The sequence below is a fragment of the Lucilia sericata genome, unplaced genomic scaffold, assembly GCF_015586225.1.
Source record: "Lucilia sericata isolate MDLA Ls3-8-SP2 unplaced genomic scaffold, ASM1558622v1 Contig000252F_arrow, whole genome shotgun sequence".
NCBI classification, from domain to species: domain Eukaryota; kingdom Metazoa; phylum Arthropoda; class Insecta; order Diptera; family Calliphoridae; genus Lucilia; species Lucilia sericata.
In genome coordinates this window covers 152,226-180,135 of record NW_023994278.1, presented here as the reverse complement: position 1 = coordinate 180,135, position 27,910 = coordinate 152,226, and the positions used below count along the sequence as shown (strand labels likewise).

The 27,910-nt window shown below is 28.0% G+C and overlaps 1 protein-coding gene across 1 annotated transcript; it reads right to left on the bottom strand.

The window, feature by feature from the left end:
• On the bottom strand, positions 1 to 27,494 carry LOC119602775 (poly [ADP-ribose] polymerase). The gene is made up of 7 exons (XM_037954470.1): positions 27,229 to 27,494; positions 10,133 to 10,274; positions 5,310 to 5,649; positions 4,704 to 5,240; positions 4,068 to 4,637; positions 3,844 to 4,000; positions 1 to 1,400 (listed from the first exon to the last, which is right to left on the bottom strand). Exons 1-7 carry the CDS (start codon positions 27,340 to 27,342, stop codon positions 264 to 266), a joined length of 2,997 nt encoding a protein of 998 aa, XP_037810398.1. The 5' UTR covers positions 27,343 to 27,494; the 3' UTR covers positions 1 to 263.
• Between the last annotated feature and the right edge of the window lie 416 nt (positions 27,495 to 27,910).

The window sequence follows — 27,910 nt, the reverse complement described above, 5'->3', positions numbered from 1 at the left end:
TTATTGGGAATAACTTTTATTTATATTAAAAAAGCGAAACTTAACGGGAAATTTTAATTCGAATCTTACATAAAAGTAAGTAATGTAAATATTTAGTATATATGTATATATTTTTTTGTTATGACATTGAAAAAACAAAACAATTCAGATAAAACATTAGTAGTATAATATAGAATAATACATGGTATAAAAAATATTAATATTTTATATACCATGGAATAATATCCAGCAAATGTTTAATAATTTAAACATTTGATGATTTCTTAATTTAAATTATATTTAAAATTCATACGGAACATGTATTGTATGTTAACCTGAGCAATATCGTACACAATAAATTCATTGTACAATAAAGAGGATTTAAGATTGTCATCGGTAATTGGTTTACCTAGAGGAATTTCTACGCCATCTTCGCGAATAACAGATTCGCTGGGATCTGGCATTGTACGTCCATGACCAAAGCAACTATGTTTATCTTTTGGCAATTTAGTAACATATTTGGCGGCTGTGCATTCCATCATGTCTCCAAGTGCAACCTCTGACAGTAACATAAGACCAGTTGAATTCTGCTTGCTAGTGCAACAGTAATTTGCAGACTTGGAGACCATATCTGCAAAATATATACCTTTTCCGAACATATAACCAGTTACGGGGGCCTCTGGTGGAGCTATTTTTAAACCATGAGATAGAATACCAGCAAAGTTGGTAAGGCGAGAACCGTGCCAAAGTAAACGACGGTTGTGGAGCTTTTTGAATGGTTTGTAACGACGAGCTTCTCCTTGACGGGCCACTTTGAAAATATCCACGATCTCCAATTCGTACATTTTGTGAGTGGCAGCATGAGTGTTTTGAACATATTTCTGAAGTAAAGAAAATTCTTCGCTGTTTTTGTCTATTGGTTCCAGTTTCGTTTTTAATTGTTCGTAGTGCTTGTCGATGGGGTTTACATCTTCCTTGGAGTCTTCAGTTTGTAGTAGATTGTAAGCACATTCAATTTCCAAAAGTGAGTCAAGCATTTGACGGAGTTTTTCAATTTGCTCGCTGGTGTCCAGCAATGGTGGAGTTTGAGTACCGAAGTTGTGTGGTATCAAAGTGTAGAACCGATTAGTAGCATCAATAAAACTTGCATTGGAACCACCTTTTTGAATGAGATCATAAATTTCAGTTAGAACTTTATAAGCTGTCTGTATCTGTTTTTGACTTAATTTGCCCAAAGGCATCTTTTCCATATCCAAATCAAATTCCATCATTGTTCTTTTCATAGTATCGACATCAAACATTAGTTTAATAATATCTTGAACTGGTTGCGGAAGTTTCGACTTGACACTGTGTTCGGCAGACAAATCAATTTTAGCATCTTCAGCATAATCAATATCTATAGGATACATTCTACCAGAAACCTTAAAATAACGTAATATGTACATATAGTTATTAATTTATTTAATTAACAATATGTATACAATAACCTATAATTTAGGCCCTAAGCGGTTACAAATTTTTACCCAAAAATCATTCAACTTAAACATTCTAATCATTTATAAAAATTTTTTAGTTTACTAAAATGTTTTATATACAGACAATAAACTAAATAAAATAACTGTCACAATGCAATTTTAATAAATTCAAACGAATTAGGTAGAAATGAATTTCAATTTATTTTTAAGTCGACAAATTGGTCTTTCAGATGACATAATTGATTTTATCAAGAAAGATGTCTCGCGCTGTTATATCGACTCAAATATAGCCAAAAACGGGGATCTTTCAGTTTTTAGGACAAAAAACCTATTGTGATGGAGAAATTCTGAAGATTCGAATTTTGGACTCTGGGTTAAAAATTTGTTGGACTATTATAAAAAAGACATTTAGAAAAAAACTGTAGAAGAAAATTGGAAATGCTTGGAAAACAGCATAACGTAAATTTATGAAATTTTACAATCTAGTGTTGTTAAGAAAGATTAACCTTTAGGGCAAAATTTATTATAAATTTTTATAGGGAAATTTTTTAAAGAATTACTGAATTATTAACTTGACTCATACAAAATAGTTATATGTTAACAACTTTTAGAAAACATATCGTAGGACTATATTCAATAGTCTCTATCTGTCATTTTCATGAAAATAAAATTGGTTAAATATTCAGCAAACTATCCCGCATCAGTGACAGAAATTTCAAAAAAAAAAATATTTTTTGGCAATTTTATATCAATTTTTAAATTTCTCTATCTTAAAAAAAGAAAAGTCCTGAATGCAAAACTCTCTATCTTATCCAAAAATTGATTCAAACTCTATTAATTTGGATAATTTTCTGTCGCAAAATAAGTGTCTTTAATAAATTGGAATTGCTGAATACCAGAGATGGGGGTAGTGCACTAAAGTATTAGTTAAATCAATATTTAACTAGCACTAAATATTATTTCAAAAAATATATTTTTCACTAATTTTCTGGAGCTTAGTGGTAGTGAAGCTTATATTTTTAGCACTAATATTTTTTAGTGATAATTTTATTTTTTTAACTATAACTCAATTGAGTGATAGTGTAGAAAAAAGCACTACACTCAAATAGTTAAAAATTTGAACAGTGACTAACAAAAGGCTTCAATAATTTTCTTTGCACTATTTTTTTATAAAAATGAAAAAAATTGTAAGACAATAAATGATTCAATTTTTTAAAAGATACGTCTATTAAAATGGAAAATACAGATTTTGTTAGCGATGGTACTATGATAGACCTACATATGCAGTTACCCCAACAACATCTCATGCTTTAAAAAGAAATGGTTGAAACACCTAAATTCCAAAATTTTGCCTTCTTCTGCTCAAGTATAACGATGTTTTCTTTAGCGGAATGGTGAACTCTCCTCGGAAAATTAATTGGTTAATTTTGTACCTCGATTGCCACGTCATCTGCGTTGCCAGTTGCCAAAATGATGTGGTTACTGGATGTTTTTTAGGCAATAGCTTGGAACCTTTGTAAATAATGAACGTTTTACTTATTAATAATATCCGTCCAATGAGTTTTTGGTTGACTTAAACCATTTCTAGACTGTCCTATTAACTTAAACTTTCAAATGAGTGAAAAAATAGTGCAGGAATATTTTTTGAACTAATAATTTAGTGTAGAAAAAATTATTTTACTAGACTGTAAAACCAAATATTTTAAATATTTTTAAAATATTTTTAGTTAAAAATTTTAAATATCACTATTATTGAATGAGGCTTATATTTTTCAATTCATCACTAAACATAAATAAAAGTAGTGAATAATTTTGAACTACCACTAATAATTAGTGATAGTTAAAAATTAGTGCACTACCCCCATCTCTGCTGAATACAAATCCGCCAAAATATTTAAAATCAGTTTAATAGTTTTCGAGATGTCGCTCATTATGATACTAATTTGATTTTATTTTATTGCCGTGTTTAACCATATAACATTGATTTTGGACCAATACCTTATAATCTGTTACTTTTTTAACAATTTGGTTTCTATTACTTCAATAAATTGCATAAAATATAATATTTATTGATATTAAATCAAATAAAAAATTTATATTTCTATGAAAAACTCTATCTGAATGTTGTAAAAAATTTTTCGTAAAAAAAAGCTCTATCTGATATAAATTTGTAAATAATTTTGCAAATAATGCTAAATTTTAAATTCTTTTTATATATTTTGAATAGGGTCGTAATAATATAATGTAGAAGAAAAAATTCGAAAATATTCACGGACTAGCGAAATAAACAGTTTTTATGCTCTCCTGAAAACTTGTATTATTTTAGGTAGAGACTATTGAATATAGTCCCACGATATATAGTTAATTGTATAATAAATTTGCAAATTACCTTTACAAAATTGTGACGATTTTCAAAATGGTTTCCTGATTTTTCCAAATACAATTCCTTGAAAGATTTTATAGCATACATAAGGTTATCAAAGTTTTCCAATTTGTTTCCTCCAATTGTGGTTCCAATACGACCCCACGATCTAAATACCCAATATCTGGAAAAAATAATACATGCTTTTATTTTCAGCATGTTTGTGGTGTATGTCTTACTTTTTAACATACCTATTTTTATTGTCGCTTTCCAAAAGTTGTAATTTGTAATATGAATTCTTATTACTTTGGATATCAGTTTTGCCGAGAACTACATTATATTTATCCTTATTTTGAGACACGTAGACATGGGCTACATCCTCCAAACCACTGTCTGGATCAACCGGTAGACCATCTTTGATCTTAAGTGTCATAGATTTCGGCATTGATTTGGTGTAAATACTTTTTGATTTGGAACTTTTAGCTTCATCTTGTTGGATTCTAGCAGCAGGATCGGTACCCCAATCACACAATGACATGCTGCTTATATAATTAATGGCGCCTGCACCATTGGACTCAACTGCGTCTAAATACTCTATTGGTATAACATGCAATCCTAATTCTTTAGCCTTTTTAATACGACTTCCCATACGTTTAACTTCTTCAGATGTAGATAATACTGCTGTAGTATGTTCTTTTATACTCGATACACATTTTCCGCCAAGTTTAGTTATACGTTTCTTAATTGCATCTTCATCGTCTATGCCATATAATGAAAATTCCATCTTGTACAATGGAGGGCGTTCCCGCTTTACTTTAGGTCTGCAGCAGAAAGGAAAATCTTGAAATATTATTTTTGTTTGGAATGAACTTAGCTGGAATACTTACCCATCAGTTTCATCTCCTTTCTTAACTGAAATACTTTTTGCTACTGTTGTAGCACTTGGTGGAATATATTGGATGGCTCTTACCTCCGGTGCCTTACGAACATTTTTTAGGAACGGATATTGAGATTTAAAATCGCTTGAGATTTTGCATGCTTTGCGCTCGGGCTCTTTTATTAGATTTGTGCATTTGGTCCATTCTGTCAATTGACCATTACATAAATAGCCAGATTTTTGAAATAGTAATTGTCTACCCTTGCACTCGGGACAGGGCAAAATAGCACCAAATGTTAAAAGGTCTGCTACTTGATCTAAGAGTTTTTCCGAATCACCTTTTACAGGTTCTTGCCCATTGTTCTCCAATAATTGTATTATATCATTTCTTTTCATTTCATCTTTGATCTGATCCCGAAATTTGAACAATCGCTTGTTCTGTTGTTTTATGTTTTCGACCAACTCTTTAGACAACTTTTCATCTTCCTCATCTAATTTCTCCATTTTTGCCTTCTTTGCTGGAGGGCAATCTTCACTTTTAATTATTCTATAAAGAAGGTTTGACATAACAAACATTAATTTTAACAGATAAGAATACAATGAAAATACAACTTACGGTAGTGCCTTTTTGACATCATCTTTATCCTCGCTCTTTAGACTTTTAAAGCCAGGTAAATTTTCACCGGTATCAAACCATCCCAATTCACCGCGCAATTGGGCAAAGCATTCAACGTGATGCCACAATGGTTGACCTCCATATTTCATTCCGACTTCAGTGTCGTAAACCGTTTTGCGAATTCTAATTTGACTTTTAAGTATATTCTGCTCACAACCACGACAAGATGCCCGTCCTGTCTTGGCATATTCTATACCAAAATCCTTAAGGGCGTTAACTTCTGCCTTTGATCGTTTGCCACCCTTTTTTGAAACGCCGGCTACAACTGCAGTACTGCTATCTAAAAAAATTTACAAAATATTGGAAATAAAGAAATTGAAAATACATATGTATAAAATATAAGACGCCATTTATTACTATGTCTTAGTGTGGAATTAAGATGGAATGTGTAAATTAACTATGTTTTTCTGTGGTTCACATTATGATGCTTGCTATAGAGTTAAAATATTAGATTCAGGAACTATTATTAAAATTACAATTAAAATGCAATAAAACAATTTAGGTTTTTAATTAAAACTGCTTGGGTTGTGTCAAAATAATTTATTTTTATTCTAAAAAAATATATATATTTGTGTTTTCAAAGCAAAAAAATTTAAAATTTAAATTTATGAATTAAAATGTTCATAAAAAGTTTTCAAATAAGAAAACTCTGATGAAGAAGCATTAAAACATTGTCCTGCTGCAGATACAAGCTAAATGTAACGACGGTTTTATAGGTAATATTGTGAAATACACAAAAAATATTTCTTTCCAATGTTTGTTATTTTTCAATTTTAGAAATTTCATTTTGACAAAACCCAACTCTAGGCAACAAAAAAATATTGTGTTTGTTGCCGAAACGCTCTCACCATGATAAAAATATGAAGGTAGTGTCATTCCTCTCTCTCAAAAAAACTTTTTGAAGTTTGCTGGTATTTTTTGAAATTCGTATTTTGTAAATAAATAGAACATCGTTGCCACGTATGAATAAGGGAAAAATAGTTTTTAAGAAATTTGTGTTGTTGCTACTTTCAAAAATAATTTAGGTCCAGAGATAACTGTTGTTGAGCTGTCCCGATTAAAAAATGTACTGTTTTAGTTTGTTATTTAAATTGTATGCAATGTAGGTTATCATTTGAAAGGGTTTTAAAGCAATGCATAATTATGTCCTTATGTTAAAGTTAAGATGGATTATGTGCCATAAAAAGGACAACATCCACTCTTAGACCATAAGGTTATTCCCTTCAAATAGACTGAAGATCCAATAACGGAGAAACAAGAACACTAAAAGAAAACAAGAAAGAAATAAAATAGATAGAAAGGAATGATGAATTGAAACTGGTCCATTCTCATGGCGTATCAGCCCACAAGATTTATCGAGCCAACTCCCTAATTAAAGAAACGTGAGATAAACCTAATCTCAAATCGAAGATAATCCTAATCTCCAATAAAAGCTAGTACCCTGCGGGGGTTAAATCCCGCAACGTTTGTTATGGAACCTCTTCCCCAGCCATTTCAAACTAATATTCTGTGTCCTCGGACAGTGGCAAAATAGAATGCCTATCAGAATCCATGGAATGCATTTAAGTCCTATGAGTACCTTGGTAACCTTCACATCAAGATCTGTCCCTAAGGCCTTTTATATTTTGCAATCCAAATGATGTCACGCATTTCCTCGAATAATAATGGTGTCCATATCAAAGGTTTCATGAATGTTAAATTGTTTCACTTGAAGAAAACTGTGTATTCTTGGACCGGATGGAGCAATTTGATATAGGACTTAACAGGAAGTTTATAGTTTTGGTTGCCCATTTGACTTAACAGGAAGTTTATAGTTTTGGTTGCCCATTTTTCTTCAAATGCATTTTTATTTTTTGTACATTTATTTAAATTTTTATTGAATTTTTTATTAAATTTGTTTGATTTTTAGTTTAGTTTAAATTGAATTTTATTTTTTATTTTGATTGAAAAATAAACAAACAAAAATGGGATTTACAAAATAAATGTGGTAGCTCGATTTATTAAAATACCAGCAAACGTCAGAATGTTAATATGGCGACAAAAAGAGAGAATGACACTACCTTGATATTTTTATCATGGCTCTCACCTTACTTATTACATCATGGATTACTTTTTCACAAAAAAAATTGTAACAACTTAAAAATCTAATGTTACTCAAAGAATTTTAGACAACAAATGCTAGTTTTCCGGCATATCTTAACCTCCGGTTATCGTTTAACCGGTAGATATACTGCCGGTTAAAATAATTTTTGTATGAAAACTGTCAAGTTAGGATAAAAAATAATCAGCTTTGTGGAAATGATGTTGTCTCAACATTTTACAAAAAAATAAATAAATGTAAAGATTTTTCTTACTAATTTACTGGAATAAATTTACCCGTTTTTCGAACATACAGATGTGGTCAGCTAATTGGAAATGCTCTCTTTATATTACTGCTTGATGTGATTTCTATAAAATTATGTAAATATTACGTTAGATTTTCAGTTCCAAACACTTGTATTTTATGAATTGATGTTGTTAAAATAAAATGGAATGCACTTTGTTTTCTTATTTCCTTTCCCATTTAGAATTTGGTGAAAATTTCTCAAAGATAAATCTAAGAAAATGCGACACGTAATTGAAAACGGCCATTTTTTATTAAATTTTTTTTAAGTCAAATCTAATTTTTATAAAAACTTCATAAAGCCCGTAAATCGTAAAAGAATATATGAGAATAGCTCAATTGTTCCAAAAAAAATATTTTTGATCGTTTATAGCATATTAAGAAATATGACACTGATACTAACGCTGCATGTCGAAAAATTTCCAGAAAAACATAAGCCGGATGATAAGAAGAATCTCTAAACCTGACCCAAAGAACTCATCCACGGGCATCCAGCGGTAAATTTGAGAAAAATTGGGTATAACTTAATCGAGGTATCTTGGGAAAGAATCGCGCAAGAAACATTTTCCAACTAAAATTTAAAGAATTTTCAATATCTCTTGTAAATGAAACATCGCGTTGAATTTACCAGATCTTATCAGAATTAGACGGTCAATCAGTGGAATTATTTACCTTGGAGTTTTGAAACAGAGATTAATCGCATCAAACCTCAATATACAATGTACAATAAATGGTAAAAGGTGTGATAGAAGTTCGAATGAGATATGGCTAATTCTTTGAACTTTAGTTAATAAAGATTTATTTCGTGATTCTCTTCCATGACGTTAAATCCAATTTTTCTAAAATTTACCGCTGGATGTCCATGAATGATTTCTTTGGGTCAGCTTTAGAGATTCGTCTTATCATCCGGTTTGGGGTGGGCTGATGTTTTTCTGGAAAATTTTTGACATGGAGCGTTAGTATCAGTGTCATATTTCTTAATATGCTTTAAACGATTAAAAATATTTTTTGGAAGAATTGAGCTGTTCTCCTATATCCTTTTACGATTTACAAGCTTTATGAAGTTCAAAAATGGATCTACCCTAGGCAGGAGTATATTTTTGGCCTATTCCCATTATTAGTCCTAAAAATAATGACGTTAAATTTCTTATAAATTAAATTTAAAATAATATTAACCAAAATACAATTAGAGTTTTTATCAAAATTAGATTTGACTCATAATAAAACAATAAAGAAAAATAAAATTTATTTCATTTTTCATATTATAAACCAAAGTATAACTTATAAACACAATTTATACAATTTTTTTTACTTGCTTTGTTAGTTTTCATAATAAAACAATAATAGTTGTATCATGGATTTGACTTAAAAAATGTTTAATAAAAAATTGCCGTTTCAATTAGATGTCTCAATTTCTTAGATTTATCTTTGGGCGATTTTCACCAAATTCAAAATTGAAAAGGAAATAAGAAATGTTCCACAACAAAATTCATTCCATGTTATTATAACAACATCAATTTAAAATATGGAATTGTTTGGAACTGAAAATCTAACGTAATATTTACATAATTTTATAAAAATAACATCAAGCAGTAATATTAAGAAAGCGTTTCCAATTAGCTGACCACAGCTGTATGTATGTACTAGACTGACCGGATCTTACAAGGGAAAAAAATGTTGGTATGTTGTTCGTCTTAACCCCACAATGTGATTCCCCTTTCCAGATATTGAGATAGCCGAAATTTGAGCTCGATTAAAAGACGCTAATACGTGCACCTCGTCACTCAAAGTATGAACAAATCCAACTTTTTAGCCAAAAAGCTAACATATGAAGCAAATATAAGATAAGAAGATAATATTCCGCAAATATTTTGTTTAAAATGTATAACAGTAACGAATTAGGGCATATTTTTTAAAATATTACAAAAAATAGTTTTTCGCGAAATTCGCAGAATTCAAATCGCAGGTACAGCTTAACTATAAGAGGTATTGACCTAATTTGTTCACTGTTTTTTCCCTAATCTATTGACCACAAATACCCTGGTGATATTTCAACAATTTTAAAATTTGTTTAACAAAGATTTTAAAAAACTGAAAATGGAGTTTTTTTGATCATAGCTAAGAACAGGTTCATGATATCACGAGTTATAGCTCCATATTTTTTGGCCAAAAATTTGGATTTTTTCAAACTTTGAGCGACGAGCGGCACGTGTTAACGTTTATTAATCGAGCTCAAATTTCGGCTATTTCAATATCTGGAAAGGGGAATAATTTTGTGGAGTTAAGCCGAACAAGATTCTAATATCGACTTTTTGCGGTCTCTCTAGTATGTACATATAAATTAGTATGAAATAATATACATATGTTACCCATAACTTACCTATTTCCTTTTTAACCCTCTCTTGATCTTCAAATCGAAGATTTTCAAAATTTGCTACGTCTCCAGCCGATGCAGGATGGTGTTTAGTAAAAAAACACTTTTCGTGATACCAATTTGGTTGTTTCCCATCATGAAATGCAGACTTTTGGAAAAATATTGATGAATAATATTAGTGTAAAACTTAGTATAAATAATAAAAGAATGCCTCATTTGCATTAAAAACAAGTAAGAAAGTATAGTTGTACATGTCCAACTATATGATACCCTGCCACAGATATGAGTATATTTAAAGGTTTGGTTTGTAATGGATCGATTTTGTCATAATTAGGAAAATGCTTTTATAAAAAATACTTAAGGAAATTTTATCGCAATACCGTGCGTTATTAATGTCTAATATGGACGGATCTTCATAAAATTTGGTAGCTTATAATTATATGCTTATCTGTTCTAATCTTTTCTTTTTAAATTTTCATTTGGAACAATAACGGCACTTTTTTTCAATTGATCATTAACCAATTCTGATATTTATTTATTTAATTACGTCAAGATTGGACAGTTTATTAGTGGATAATGCCCTTTGACTATTTTTTGTTTATCTGGTGATGTTTTTATAAGGCCTGTTGGAATAATGAAACGGTGGGTAGAACCGCAAAGATCCTATGGGGTGACCCTGATGAGAGCAAGACGAGAAATCTCCTCAAAATGAGAAAGTCCGAGGTTAGTATGATTATATTTAAGTGTTTTTGTAGATAGGGCCTTTTGTTTTTTGTCAATAAAATCTCTAATTTTTCGTCAGAGGATTCCAATTTTTTGTGTAGACTTTGTAATTATGCAATACATTAGAATCTATAAAATCGATTTTGAATTTTTGGTTAGTTTGCGTTGGCGATGATATGTAGTTAAAAACTCAATATAAGGTATTTTGAAGTATAATTGTTAAATTATGCAGATAATGACAACAAAAATCAATCGAAATTGATAAAAACGATTTGACGATTTAATGACGATTTCCAAAATCTTTTGACGATTTTTTCCTCGAAATTTGACGATTTTGCACCCAAATCATCTGGCAACTATGCTGCCAACCTAATGATGACCAAAATCGTTATATTTGAATTTTTGGTGGCGTGTCATAATGTCCATAGACGTTATGACGCACTAAATTGAGTCATAATGTCCATGGACGTTATGACAATTTCAAAAGTGTTACAATGTCCATGAGCAATGGGACATAAAGTCCATGGATTTCAAAGAGTCCATTTATCAAAAAAGGCTTAATTTAGCGAAGCCGGTGTTCGAAATACCCCAGAGTTTGAAACCCCTGCGCCCGGCCGAAGGCCGGCTATCCAGGACACTTTTTAATAGGAGTCCAAAATGTAACAATTACCAAATTTAGGAACAATTCTTTTCGGGATAAGAGCGTCCCTATCTTAAATTTTAAACAAATTTTCCAATACATTTCTGATTTCAAAGTGTCACAATGTCCATGGACATTATGACATTTTAAAAAAGTGACATAATGTCCATGGACATTATGTCGCTTTATAGTGTGTCATAAGGTCAATGGACATTATGTCACTGGACATTATGACATGCCACCGAATTTTTCATATTTTATTGGTTAAATATAACGCCACAAAGTAATTAATTATATAAATTATATGGTTTAGTGTTATACTAATGCAAAATATATTCGCCCGCGTTAAATTTCGTCAATTATCGAAGAAATATATCAATATGTATTTATTTGCAAAACTTTATAAAAAGTAAAAATAAGAAATTGTGCAATAGTGATGTTTATTTTGTCACATAATACTTATTCGTTATTCGGATACTTTTAATAATAATTAAAAATTATATGTTGTACAAGATTTAAAAAAGGATATACATTTTAACTATTGTTAACAAAATTAATCGAAATTTTCGAACTTTATTTCGAATTTTCGAACTTAACTTCTAATATTTTAACCTTATATTATATGTTTCTCTGGTGTAATCATAACTTCCAAATTTCAGCAAATTTGAGCTACGAGAACTATTCCGAATAGCTTTGAAAGTTTTTGTCACCAGTAAAATACACATCGATACTTTCTGTCGAATTTTCCATTAAAATACGACATACATAATACCATTTTTAGTAATAGATTTTTAACTTAGTTATATTTCTAAAGAAAATCGACATATGTAATACCATTTTGAAAATTCGAGAGAAAATCGACGTGACTTCGACATACATAATAAGGGTGAATAATCCCTGTAGGATTTTGTGAGTTAACTAAAAATCAAGTTAACTTTTTGATAACTTCTTATGACTAGCTTCAAAGTAACTCAAAAATGATCGAGGAAATGAACAAACATTTCAAAAAATTTTAAATAAAAAATAAAATAGAAACTCGTATCAAATTTGTCAAACAATTTGTATTGAAAAAATGAAATTATGAATATGAAAATTTGTTTCAGCAATGAAAAATGAATTTATTATTATTATTATTAAATTAACATTTTCAGGAATATAAGACATAGATAATGGTGTATATAGGAAGGAAATGTTGCTGCATATTGAACGCATTTATAATCACTAACAATTTGTTAAAAATAGTATAAAAATATAAGAAAATTGCACAGGTAACTCACAGCTGATCTTTTATTTATGCACTAGAAGCTAACTCATCTTGAGGTAACTTCTGGTTAACTGAAACTGATGTATAGTGAGTGAGTACTGACTCGTTCCTATGACATCACATTGAAAAACTGAATAGTATTTTATAAGCAAAATGGTTAGCTTTTGAGTCACCTCTGACTCATTTGTGGTTAACCATAAGTTACTTTTAAGTTAACTCAAAATCCTACTGGGATATTTAAGAATAAGTTCCTAAATTGTATGAATTTTATAATTTATATTTTTCCAAACAGAATCTAGAAGCCCTGACTTTAAACATTTGAAATTAATTTTTGTATTTGTTAAAAAAAAATGTTTGAAACGAAGTATAACAAGTAGTCCGACTCTTTGACAGGAGTACCTAACTCTAAGCATGCGTTAGTGAAAAAGTACCTAACTCTAAATATGTGTTAGTAACAATAATGTATTTGTATTGGTACATTCTAAACAATTTTAAAATCGTTTGAATTTTCAATACCAAAAATTGAAACTCTGTTTGTAAAATAAAATTCAATAACAACAAAAATGAAATGTCAATAATTAAACAAAAAATTTATTTTCCATTTCAAGAAAATTAAACAATATTTTATGTGAAAAGTGTGATGAATCTATTTTAAAAAATTACAGATTTTTTGTGGATAGCTGAAATTTCGCGTACGATCCTTAAAAGAGGTCAAAAAGAAAGGTAAACTTTTGAGAGTTTTGACAAGTTTAAACCTCTCACAAGAGAGTTAAATTCACACGAAACTCGTAGATGTGAGAAAGTAATTTCCTATATGTGAGAGTCGGTCTACTTGTTATACAGTGGTTTCCCGGTTTAACGAAAGATATAATGTCAGGCCCATTCGTAAAAACGAAAAATTCGTTAAACCGAATAACAACTTTTCTATGATTTAATGGTAAAAATAGGGTGATGGAAGGAAGGAAGTCAATTTTTTAAATCTTTTTGAATGCACACATAAAGTTTTTGACAATTTCCTTGCATTTTTATAAATTTAGAATCAAAACAAAATTAAAGATTTTATGAAAAATTTTATTAAAATTATGTAAAAAACTATATTTGTTTAATGAAGGTAAAGTTGTTTCATTTCGAAAATGAATTCTTTTCTTATAAAAAAAAACAACTTAGAATTTGATCCCCATTTTAATCGATGTGAATTCTAAGTATTTTACGGTAATTTTCATTACAAACAATTCCATTTTTCACTTTATTAGTAAAATAATCATAATACATATTCCCTATATAATAAATCTTATTTATATTTCCGAAAATAATTTTTTAAATGTTATTTTCATTTCTATTCCAGGATTTTTGTATTAGTAAATGTTGTACCCATTGAATTGGGTATTGAACTTATATAAAATCTTAATATGTTATTGCCAAAGAATAATAAGAAGTTGGACTATGACATTGTTTTACAACAATAACATTTCCTTCTCTTCACAGACGAGTTCTGTGTAAATTCAACACACTTGTGAGAACTCAATTCTCTCACAATACTTCAAAACTTTTTCGCGAAAATACCGGGATAATAGGACTTTAACGACGTTTTTTCACAAACACATACAGTGTCTCACATAAGTATTCGAATTTGGTTGTACTTTGAAAAGAAACATAATTTAATAATATTTTTTGTGTGTGAAATGAATAATTAAATTTGTTATATTGTCTAGAGAGTCCTAAGGTATAATATCACACTCTTTAAAATTTGGAAAAATTACATTTACCTCAATTGATTAAACTTTTTTTAAAAAAGTCCATAAAATTGCCTCACAAAAGTATTCGAATTTTTCCTGTATTTCATATATGACCATATTATACGAAACACAAAAATTATAATCGAGTGGTTTTTTGCTTAAAATTGTGTTAAGGGGTTACTATCCGAAATTATACATTTTTGGCCCATTTGTTCCACAATTTTGGAGCATTTGTACCATCTTTTCATGTAATATCATTAAAATGGCGATTTTTGACCATATTTGCAATTTTTTTCCTTTTTTTTCAGAAATAAACCCAAACTTTAATATTGGGATTTAATAGATCCCTTGAGGCATCTAAAAATAATAATTTTTGTTATAAGGATCTGTACTTAAATGTTCCAAGATTTATTTTTGGTATCGTTCTTCTGTTTCTAATTGAATTGTATGGATCTTAAGTCCCTTTTCGTACTACTAGGGTCGATATTTTCCGACAAAGTTGGCTAGTATACATTCATGTACATATTAGCACTAATATATTTTAAATTTTCAATACATTATATCGGTATACAATTCCAAAACATGTCTTTACAAAACGTCATCCTATACAGTAGATTTCAGTTTTTACTATTCGTAACTTTCACGCTTATGTCGCCCATTACAATAACACTGTAAGTCCAAAATTTTGGGTTTATTTTGATCATAGTAATCAATATTTAAACAGATATCGATATTTTTGAGTTAGACCATAATGATATTGTGGCATGCAGCCTGGAGGTCATTGGTATATAAAAATAATGATACTACCATATTGAATGGTGTTTCTTCGAGGCATGTTTTGGAGTTGTACACTTCCACAATACATTGAAAAATTAAATATATATAAAAGCTGATATCTAAAAGAATATATACAAGAAAACTTCCCCGAAAATTTTTGACCCTAGTATTATGAAAATGGACTTAAGTTCCAATATATTGAATTAGCGACAGAATAATGATATCAATAATATATCTTGGATCGTTTAAATATAGATTCTTGTAACAAAAAATACTATTTTTAGATACTCCAAGGGGTCTATTAAATCCCAATATCAAATTTTGGTATTATCTCTGGAAAAAAAAAGAAAATACTACAAATATTGCCAAAAATCGCCATTTTAATGATATTACATAAAAAGAGGGTACAAATCCCAAAAATTGTGGACCAAATGGGCCAAAAATATATCATTTCGGTTGATAGTAACCCCTTAAAACAATTTAAAGCATAAAAACCATTCGATTTTAAAATTTGTGTTTCGTATAATATGCTCAAATATGAAATACAGTAAAAATTCGTATACTTTTGTGAGACAATTTTATGGACTTTTTTAAAAAAAGCTAATTTAATTTATGTAAATGTAAAGTTTTCAAGTTTTAAAAAGCGTGATATCAAACCTAAGGACTGTCTAGACAATATAACAATTAATTTATTTTTTTGCACACAAAATATATTATTAAATTTGGTCTCTTTTCATAGTTTACCTAAATTCGAATACTTATGAGAGACACTGTAACTATTTTTTAATTTTTTGCACAATTTTATCGCATTTAACAATCCGAAATATTTTTATTTTTCACAAACTAAAAAAATATTTTTTTAATTTTTTTGACAATTAATTTTTGTGTGTTGAAATTAAAATTGACAAAACAAAGTTGTATATTTTGGTATTGAAAATGAAAAAATTATTTAAAATAAACTTATTTTTTTGCAAAAAAAGAGATTTTAAGTCCGAAAAATATATTTATTAACGCTTGTATTTATAAAAAAATCTTATTTTGTTTTTAATGCACTCAATAGTTAAAGCACACTTTAGCCTTAAAAACCATTAATAAAATTGTGATATTCATAAACAAATAATAAACGTATATTAACTATTGTGCTGATTTATGTTTAAATTGGCAGCACTGTACAATATGGCTGTCATTTTATGTGTTAGTGTTGCGTACAATTAGGATAAAATATTCGTTGATTCGGTTTTCTTAATTTCATATTTTTGTTTATAATAGATTTTTGACAATAAAAACAAACTTTTAAGAAAAATAAATATATATATGGCTTTAATAAATGTCTATTTAGTTCAGATGTATAAATATAACATATAATTTCTAATTATTATTAAAAGTATCCGAATAACGGATATTTTGCGACAAAATATACATCACTATGACACATTTTCTTATTTTTACTTATTTTTCTTGTAATTTTTGATAAATTTTTGCAAATATTGATAAATTTCTTTGATATGTGACTAATTTTAATGCCGGCGAATATATTTTGCATTAGTATAACACTAATCAATATAATTTACATGGTTAATTACTTTATGGCATTATATTTAACCAACAAACTTTGAAAAAGCCAAATCAAATGATTTTGTCCATCATTTGGTTTACAGACGGGCATTTCCAAATTGCCTAAAAATAGTGCTGGACAATTGGAATATTGTCAAATATTCATGCATTAATCCAATAATGCCTAGATTTGAGTTTTTTCCTCAAAATATAATCGTTTAAAAATTTTCTGAGATTTTATTTACAAATTTGTAAACGTTAAAATTAGAATTTTTAGATTTTATTTTAAAAGAAACCATAATTAGTTTTCTCAATCAACCTAAAATTACCGGAAAAATCTTTATCTGAGAAAAAAATTGTTAAAAAACAACTTATTGCTGGCTTAAAGAAGGGTCGAGCCTACAATAAAATTCTTCTAATTGTCAATGGTTTATTGAAGGTGTTTTAAGCTATTTCACGTTTATAAATACGATTTTCCTGAATTTTGCCTAAAATTGTTTAATAAACCTAAAATAAGTTTTTATAAATACAGCCGTAAATGTTTACTGATTAGATGTGGGCAAAATAAATTAAAAAATGTAGAAATTTAAATGTTATTTATTTTTCCTAAAATTTTTATGTACGATTTTATGCAAGTATGTACAGTGTCTCTCATAAGTATTCGAATTTAGGTAAACTATGAAAAGAAACTAAATTTAATAATATATTTTGTGTGCAAAAAAAAAAAATTAATTTGTTATATTGTCTAGACAGTCCTTAGGTTTGATATCACGCTTTTTAAAACTTGAAAAATTTACATTTACTTAAATTAATTTAGCTTTTTTTTAAAAAAGTCCATAAAATTGCCTCACAAAAGTATACGAATTTTTCCTGTTGTTCATATTTGAGCATATTATACGAAACACAAATTTTAGAATCGACTGGTTTTTATGCTTTAAATTATTTTAGGGGGTTACTATCAACCGAAATGATATATTTTTGGCCCATTTGGTCCACAATTTTTGGGGATTTGTACCCTCTTTTTATGTAATACCATTAAAATGGCGATTTTTGGCAATATTTGTAGTATTTTCTCTTTTTTTCCAGAGATAAGACCAAAGTTTGATATTGGGATTTAATAGACCCCTTGGAGTATCTAAAAATAGCATTTTTTGTTACAAAAATCTGTATTTAAACGATCCAAGATATATTATTGATATCATTATTCTGTCGCTAATTCAATATATTGGAACTTAAGTCCATTTTCATAATACTAGGGTAAAAAATTTTCGGGGAAAGTTTTCTTGTATATATTCTTGTAGATATCAGCTTTTATATATTTTAAGTTTTCAATGTATTGTGGAAGTGTACAACTCCAAAGCATGCCTCGAAGAAACACCATTCAATGGTAGTATCATTATTTTTATATACCAATGACCTCCAGGCTACATGCCACTATATCATTATGGTCTAACTCAAAAATATCGATATCTGTTTAAATATTGATTACTATGATCAAAATAAACCCAAAATTTTGGACTTACATTGTTATTGTAATGGGCAACATAAGCGTGAAAGTTACGAATAGTAAAAACTCAAATCTACCGTATAGGATGACGTTTTGTTAAGGCATGTTTTGGAGTTGTATACCGATATAATGTATTGAAAATTTAAAATATATTAGTGCTAATATGTACATGAATGTATACTAGCCAACTTTGTCGGAAAATAACGACCCTAGTGGTAAGAAAAGGGACTTAAGATCCATACAATTCAATTAGAAACAGAAGAACGATACCAAAAATACATCTTGGAACTTTTAAGTGCAGATCCTTATAACAAAAATTATTATTTTTAGATACCTCAAGGGGTGTATTAAATCCCAATATTAAAGTTTGGGTTTACTTCAGAAAAAAAGAAAACAAAAATTTGCAAATATGGTAAAAAATCGCCATTTTAATGATATTACATGAAAAGATGGTACAAATGCTCCAAAATTGTGGAACAAATGGGCCAAAAATATATAATTTCGGTCGATAGTAACCCCTTAACACAATTTTAAGCAAAAAACCACTCGATTATAATTTTTGTGTTTCGTATAATATGGTCATATATGAAATACAGGAAAAATTCGAATACTTTTGTGAGGCAATTTTATGGACTTTTTTTAAAAAAAGTTAAATCAATTTAGGTAAATGTAATTCTTCCAAATTTTAAAGAGTGTGATATTATACCTTAGGACTCTCTAGACAATATAAGAAATTTAAATATTAATTTCACAAACAAAAAATATTATTAAATTATGTTTCTTTTCAAAGTACAACCAAATTCGAATACTTATGTGATACACTGTATGTTTGAAAAGTGTGGTGCAAAGAATAAACAAGAAGTGAAACGCTGTCATTTTTTTACAACAATAACATTACGCTCTTCTCACAGACGAGTGCTGTGTAAATCCAACACATATGTAAAAATTTTATTCTCTCTCCAAACTTCAAAACTTTTTCGCGAAAATTTGAGGATAATAGCACTTTGAAATATTTTTTATCACTTAACATTATATTTTATAATTTTTTTGCACAATTTAAACACATTTAATAGCCCGAAAATAATATATTTTTTACAAACGAAAAAAAAATATTTTTAATTTTTTGACATTGAATTTTTGTTGGTTGAAATTAAAACTAAAAAAAACAATGTTGTAAATTTTCGTATGGTAAACGAAAAAGATATTTCAAATAAATAATTTATTTTTTCAATATTATAGATTAAAAAACAAATAGACGTGTTTATAAAATGTTTGTAGATAAAATATGTGGAAAATATCTTAAGAAACCTTTCAAAGTATAAATTGAAATGTAATATTTTTTTTCAATATTTTTCAATACGATTTTTTGCAACTATGTTGACTTGAGAATTCTACTAATACATTCTTAGAGTTAGGTACCGGATGACAGTAGACTTAGGTACTTTTGACAACAGTTTCATTTCTTATTTATTCTTTGGTGTGGTGAAAGTGGTTGGAGCTCCAATACTAATACAAAAATTCTACCAATACATACTTAGAGTTAGGTACCGAATGACAACTCCTTTACGTACCAACTGACAAGCCCCAATTTCTTTATATTCTTTGGTTATTGCTTTTGGTTAATTATGAAGTTTAGTGATCTCTCCGTATTATTTTTTATAGAAATTTTTTTGGAAATTCGTTATATCAAGTACAAAATTTACTCATTCATTCGTAATATAAGGTACTCAATGGAAACAATTTGCCCGTTTGTTAAACAGCGAATTCGCTAAACTAAGTATTCGTTAAACCGGGAAACCAGTGTACTTTGGTTTGAAATTTTCTTTGGAAATTTTTGTACAAAGAATAATAAGAAGTTGGACTATGACATTGTTTTACAACAATAATATTTCCTTCTCTTCACAGACGAATTCTGTGTAAATTCAACACACTTGTGAGAACTCAATTCTCTCACAATACTTCAAAACTTTTTCGCGAAAATACCGGGATAATAGGACTTGAACGACATTTTTTTCACAAACACATAACTATTTTGTAATATTTTACACAATTTTATCGCATATCCGAAATATTTTTATTTTTCACAAACTAAAAAAATATTTTTTTAAATTTTTTTGACAATTAATTTTTGTGTGTTGAAATTAAAATTGACAAAACAAAGTTGTATATTTTGGTATTGAAAATGAAAAAATTATTTAAAATAAACTTATTATTTTTTTTTTTTTGCAAAAAAAGAGATTTTAAGTCCGAAAAATATATTTATTAAATGTTTACTGATTAAATGTGGGCAAAATAAATTAAAAAATCTGCGAATGTAGAAATTTAAATGTTATTTATTTTTCCTAAAATTTTTATGTACGATTTTATGCAAGCATGTATATTTGGAAAGTGTGGTGAAAGTGGTTGGAGCTCCAATACTAATACAAAAATTCTACCAATACATACTTAGAGTTAGGTACCGAATGACAACTCCTTTACGTACCAACTGACAAGCCCCAATTTCTTTATATTCTTTGTTTTTGTATTTCTTTATGATTTTTAGATTAAAATCGATGAAATGTGCATGTATTTGGCGGCGTTTTATAAAGAATATGTTGGCTGATGTTTTCTTGATTAACATTTTTCTTTTCTGCATTTCAATTTATATTTTTTTATTATAAATAAATCGCTAATAAAGGTTTATTATCTACTAAATATGGAAACAGATTAGTAGATAATTAACTTTTTTTCATAAATATCGTAGAAAAAAAGTAAAAATTCAAAAAATTTCCATCATGTACAAGTTCATACATTTTATGAACTTTTAATATTCTGAATGAAAATGGTTTGGGAAAAAAAAGTCATGTTCGATTCATAAAATACAGTGGTGGAAAAAATAATAGAAACGACTTTATATATTGGTGAAAACTAAATTTTCTCAAAAAGTACCCGTTACAATTTGATGATTTGTATCTTAAATAAAAGGTATTTAGGTCTACTTTTCTATGATAAATGGAGTTTGTAAGTTTTTTTGCTCCATCGTATTTTATTGGTATTTACAAAATTTGGTATTGGAAAAAAATAATAGAAACGATTCACAGTATTACACTGCGGACATAAGCTGAGATTTTTTAAACTGCGTTTTGTATTTATTTTTAAAAATTTGAATTTATTTAGTTTTCACCCCAAATAAATTTGGGAAAATTTAGTTTTCACCCCAAAATAAAGTCGTTTCTATTATTTTTTCCACCACTGTATATGTATTACAATTCATTCAAGTTATGTAATATTTTTTTCTGTGTATGTAATAAAATATTTAAAAAATATTTGTTTTTAATTTCGACTGTGTGCCAAACGGCAGCAAAAATTCTATGGTAAAATAAAATTTTCTTATGGTGGAAAATATTTTCACTTTTGCTGTGCCAAACGAAATCTTTTTTGATTACATTAAATTTTGACAATTGTCACTAATTTCACAAGAAAATCTGCATTTATTTAAATGAAAGAAACACTTTTATTGATTTTTTTATTTTTAAAATAAATTTCTACAATCACAAATGTATTACAAACTAAAATTATAAAATATTTTATTTTTTGTATTTTCAAATTTTTCTTTTCAATTGTCAAAAATTTATGTAGCCCGATGAGCTAGTAAAATTTTATTCACCTCATATCTATCAAAAATTTACGTTTTCAAGTAAATTGTTACCGATTGGCACACACTCTTCTTCTGAAAAATTTTATAGAAATGTATTTCTGATAATAAAATATACTTTGTGCTTAGACATTTCGCTTTTAAGTTGGTTTTATCAGTAATTTATTGAATATATGGAACCTGACAGCTGAATCGAGGGTCTCACTTTCAAAATATCTTAAATAACATGAATATAAAATAAAATAAATTGGTAAAAGTATTAATATCACCTATAGAACTATTTTTTGGAATGATTTAGAGCCGAAAAGGTTTTAGGCCCATTTATAGATATCGAAAACCAATTTTCAGAGAAAATTTTATATAGTTTTACACTACTTAACAATTCAAACACTTTAGAAGGAATAAATATGGATTTAAATATAAAGGTATAAAGGTAAGTATCGATAATTCTTGACAAATCACAATGTCGTAGGGGACTGAACATTGGAAATTAATACCATAGAAACTATTTTTTATATGGTATAAAATCCTACAAACTCAATTATTTCATTCTTTTTTTTATAAAAAAATCTAACGCAAACGATTTCAAATATTTTGCATTTTATATTTATTTTTCGTTTATGGTATTGATTCCAAACTCTAAACCCCCTATTGCGTTACGATTTGTCATGAATTTTCGGTGCTTATTGGACTTTTTCTATTTAATTTTACTTATTTTAGCATATTTTTAACATTCATCAAAATATCTCGATGTTTAATTCCACTTTTACTCATTCTAAGGTGTTAGAATTGTTAAGTAGTGCAAAATTTTTAAAAGAAATGAAAAACAATCATTTTTTAAATATTTCGTTACATACCCAATGCATTATAATAACATGTTTCTATTATTTTTTCCAACACCTATTTCACATAAATTTTAATAAAAATTTCCCGAGTCAAAAAAACTATAATAACTGAACAACAGAAGAAAATATACATAAAAAGCTTTCATATGAGATATTGATCATCAAATTCTATCATATAGTTTGACGGAAAATAGATTTTCCACTGAAAAGTTTTCATGTTTCTATTTTTTTGCCGGCACTGTATGTCATTTTAAAGGCCTCATTACAATTTTTTCTATAAATGGTAATGAAATTTTAATGCTAAATGAAAAATTCCCATGTATGATATATGTACATTAGAGTGAGTGTCCCGATGAACAACCTTTTTAAGAATTTCAAGTAGGAATACCTCTCAATCGATGCGTATTAATGTACTGAACACCAGAAAAATAAAAAATATTTTTTTTCCCTACATGCGATTGAAAATCCTGACCTGAGTATAATTTGTGAAAAATAAAGTATTTTCGATTATTTTGAAATGGGTCTCAAAAATTCCGTAATTTTGAGCTGATTAAGGGGAAAGTAATTTTAAAATTTTTGTAGAGTATTTTTGCTCCATAAAATGATTTTAAGTTGGTTGGAGAGGCACATTGTCGTTGTTTTTAGTTTATACAGAGAATTATTAAAAAATAAGGTTTGGTATTTGGTTTGGTACATTTTAGATTATTTTGAAATTTATATACCCCTCATAATACACTAAAAGTCGTTTTGCGAACCAGGTGTAATAGTGTAACAAATTTTAATTATTGTTCCCGCTATAAGCTCATAATTTTGGAATTTTTGAGACCCATTTCGAAAAGATTGCAAAAAATATTTTTTGAGCATATTGTACTGAGATCAAGATTTTCAATCGTTGGTAGGGAACTGAGGGCCTTTTCAAAAAAATTATTTTTTATTTTTCTCTTATCTAGCACATTAATACGCATCGTTTGTGAGGTATTCCCCCAAAAAAGTTGTCCACGGGACATCCCAATGTACATATATGTAGATGGAGTGACTCAAACCCAAAATCAGACATGATTTTTATTATTTTTAATTAAATAAAAAATATTTTAAAAATGATTTTTTTGAGATTTTAATAATTGAAGCATGGATGCGAATAAGGGCGTAAAGACCACTTTTCCCAAATTGCGTTTTTCGACGGTATAGTCTTCTTTTGGTCTATTTACATCTATTCTTGAAGAGATAAATTGAAAAATCCAAAGTTTTTGCCAAAATATTTAGCACGTTTTTGTAATATTATTTTTTATTTAAGGTAAAAAAATCAGAATCATCAAGTATTTTTTGTTAAAAATCGTATAAATAATTATTATAATTGCATCAAGTTTACAGAATAGGAGGAACACATTTCAATTCCATGAATTCCTTAAATATATTGCAAAAAAAAAAAAATATTTTAATATTAATCTCAATATGGACAACAAAAAGGGCAAATATCCATAAATATAAGTATGTATGTATATATTAACCGTCTTGTCTATACCCGAGGAAAATTACGTACATCAATACCCAACATACAATGGCCGGGTATGTCATACAATTTATATGGCTATTTCATCTTTTTATACATTTCTAGTGTATAATTCAGATAAATATTACAACTAATTTAATAAAACGCATGTATAAATAAATTAAATAGTTTTTGACCACATACAATTAAATTTTAGGATTTTTTTTAAGTTTTCTTATTATTTTCCTAATTATGTACAAAAATATCATATGCAAAAAACCCAAAGGAAACGCCTAAATAACGTATAATGCACATTATGCATAATTTGACTTTGTAAAATTTTGACTTCGAGAAGCTATTACTCAGTGACCGGGAAAGATAATTGAACAAATTTGTTCTATATTATTTAAAAAGGTATACAAAATCAATTAGCATTAAAGAAATTGTTTGTGCTTTCGTTAGTAAGGATCGTTAGCAAAAAAAGATTGCTAAGTCATGGTCAAAAATTAAAAATTGAAAATTCAAACTTAAATATTTTTGTTTATATAAGAAGAAAATTATTATAATCGGTATAATTTTACTTCTCTAAGTCATATACAATAAAAAAAAATTATTTCAACAAAATCAGTCCATATTTGTAAATGTTACATAAATATTTCACATTCCAATTTATGAACAATGACACATGACTCTGTATTTGAAACAAACTTTGTTAGTTAGCTCAATTTTTTTTCATAAGATACAAGAATATATATAATTCTAATAATAAAACATAAAATTTATAATGAAACTTAATTTTTGTCCGATAACTGACATATAATTTTTATACATACCCGGGTATGTTGGGTATTGATGTACGAGGTAAAAATAGAAAATCGGTCATAAATCGGTTTAAAATATATATATCTAACTAATTTTTTGAATTTATAGCAAACATTACTCTGAAAGCATAGTCCAAATTTCAAGTCGATACGATATATAGATGTCGAGATATATCACTTCAAAAATGAAAAACATACCCGGGTATATGGGTATTGACATAACGGTTAACAAGACAATTTTTGAGTTTTTAAACAGTTTTAACAGTAAGAAGGTTTTCGTCCTTATAAGGCATTGAAGTAATAATAATAACTATAGTCTACATTGTCCAGACCTCTAACTCCAAAATATTGGAAATTTAAGGTATAAAAATAGCAAAATATTGGTTCAATTTTTTGTCCTTTAATAATATTAAAGGATAATTAAGGACTTCCTTGAAACTTAAGCAAATTATACTATGGTCTCTTATGTTGATGCTGTCCAAGTTTTATCCAATTTAGTTGATAAGTACATCAAAAATCATTTATTTCAGAACATATTCAACAAAAATATATGGATATAGGCCCTTATTCCATTTTAGCAAAATTTCATGTGTCGATTTTTCCAAGTTGTGATTTGAATTTTTTACTGAAATTTTTCAGAGGGATAGATATGAATGATATCTGAGGATTTATTTAAAAAGTTTATCAAAAATATATTATTTAAAAGTCTTATGATGTTTTTATGCTCTCCTGTATAATTTCCCAAATGGTTTATACACCCTTATTCGGCTCCATGCTTCAATTGTATGATTTAAGTGTCATACTCTAGCTTATAATTCTGATACAAATTTGTAAAAGTTTCTATTTCTTATAGAAATATTCTACATTAAAGAAGAAAAAAAATTTTAAAGTCAAGCGCAAAATCAGACAAATAATTTATGTTCAGATTTTTCTACGATTTTGCATCTTTAACATTAAAAATGTATACAGTTCTACTCTAGCTCCAGCGGCGATTTAGAAACTATAGAAATAAGGAATCTTAATATTCGGATAGGAGGAAATATAAAATCTGTAAAAAATATAAGTAAAATCGTGGGTGAACGACTTCTTGGACAATTGACTGCGTGCTTGACATAATTAGAATGTATGGCAATGAAAATAATTTGAAAATAAAGGCGTCAAGGTCAAGGAATGAAAATAAATAAAAGTAGAGCCCGTACATTACTCGAGGTGATAAAAAATTCGCCAAAAATATACTTTTGGGCTATAAAAGAATGTTGAAATCAGTATGTAAGTCACCCTGAGCACGCTTATAAATTTTCTATGATCAAGTTTTAAAAATGGTAAAAGTATAACTTTACGTTTAAATGTATCTATTGTCTCAATCATGATACAACCATACCTTTTAATAATGTCATGGACGCATTCAGTTGCCCACGAAAGATTTTACTTATAGGTATTTGGTACAGATTTCATTTTTCTTCCTATTCGAATAAGATGCCTTATTTCTATAGTTTCTCGAAAAAGATATTCGTTGATATGTAGTACTCTCGTAAAATTAAAAAGAGTTTGATTAATAAATAATATTTCATATTATACACGAAATTTTCGTAAATATTACGAAAAAAGTAGTTACGATTTTTTTTTTTTTTTTCATAAATTTAAGCATGGATTATTTTCTGTGATTGTTGAAAAATATGGAAACAGATTTATGAGTATTGGATTTTTTTTGCAATTTTTAATGAATTTCAAAGAAAATAAGTCAAAATTCACTAGTTATGAATATTTCTACGTAATTCTCTTAACTACAAATATTTTGTTGACGGTACAGGATTTTGATAGAAATCAATAAACCATTTTTCGACCGAAATTCATTAACCGTTACAAATCGGTCGATTTGATATCGCATACTAAACTACATCAGTAGTATCACTTTTCTCATATTTATTTCCCATCTCTGATATTGTCGCTAGGGTGTTGTAAATAAATTTATAAATATTTGCATATCATTAATGGCTTATGAATGCATGTCTGAACATGATTTGTTTTGTTAAAACATGTTTTATTTAAATTAAGTTTATCCCAATACAACTCATACAAGCTGAATGCAGTCAGATTTTATCATATCCTTACCTGTACCATGACAGCTATACGCAAATCATCCTGATCGATTTTGGTCTTACATCCTTTGCAGCTTGCTCTGCCAGTTTTAGAATATTCAGCTTTGTATGGTAAATCAATATCCATTTTTAATTTAAAAACAAAACAATAGTAAACAACTAATTAATTTAACGAAAACGCAACAACACCAGAAGACAATTTATTTCACAACTTGCTTTTATTATACCCGCGAACACAAAAAGCAAACCGGCGTCTATAGTGATGCCAGTTTCACTGTTGTCAGCACAGTTACCAGATTTCACTGTCAAAATTGGACTGTTGACGATTTGACGATTTTAACTCTTAATTTGAAGATTTTTTAAAATAGGATTTTTGTACTAAATTATATACATTTTATCATTTTCTATCTATAATTTTAAAGAAAATCGATGTATTTAAAATATCCAATGAAAATGTTAATAAAATTACGTAATAACGAACTCAAAATTTGTTGAGAATTTCTCTTTTTTTGGGCCGGCACTTAGGGGGTAGTGGGAAGAAGGATAAAGGGAGTAGTATTTTTGGACATTTGATTTAAAGGAGGAAATTTGTTTTGTATACGAATAATTGAAACATTTATCCCCTTATTCACAAACAACACTTTTATTTTATAAAAGGTTTATAAAACAAAATTTCCATACAAAATCTAATTTAT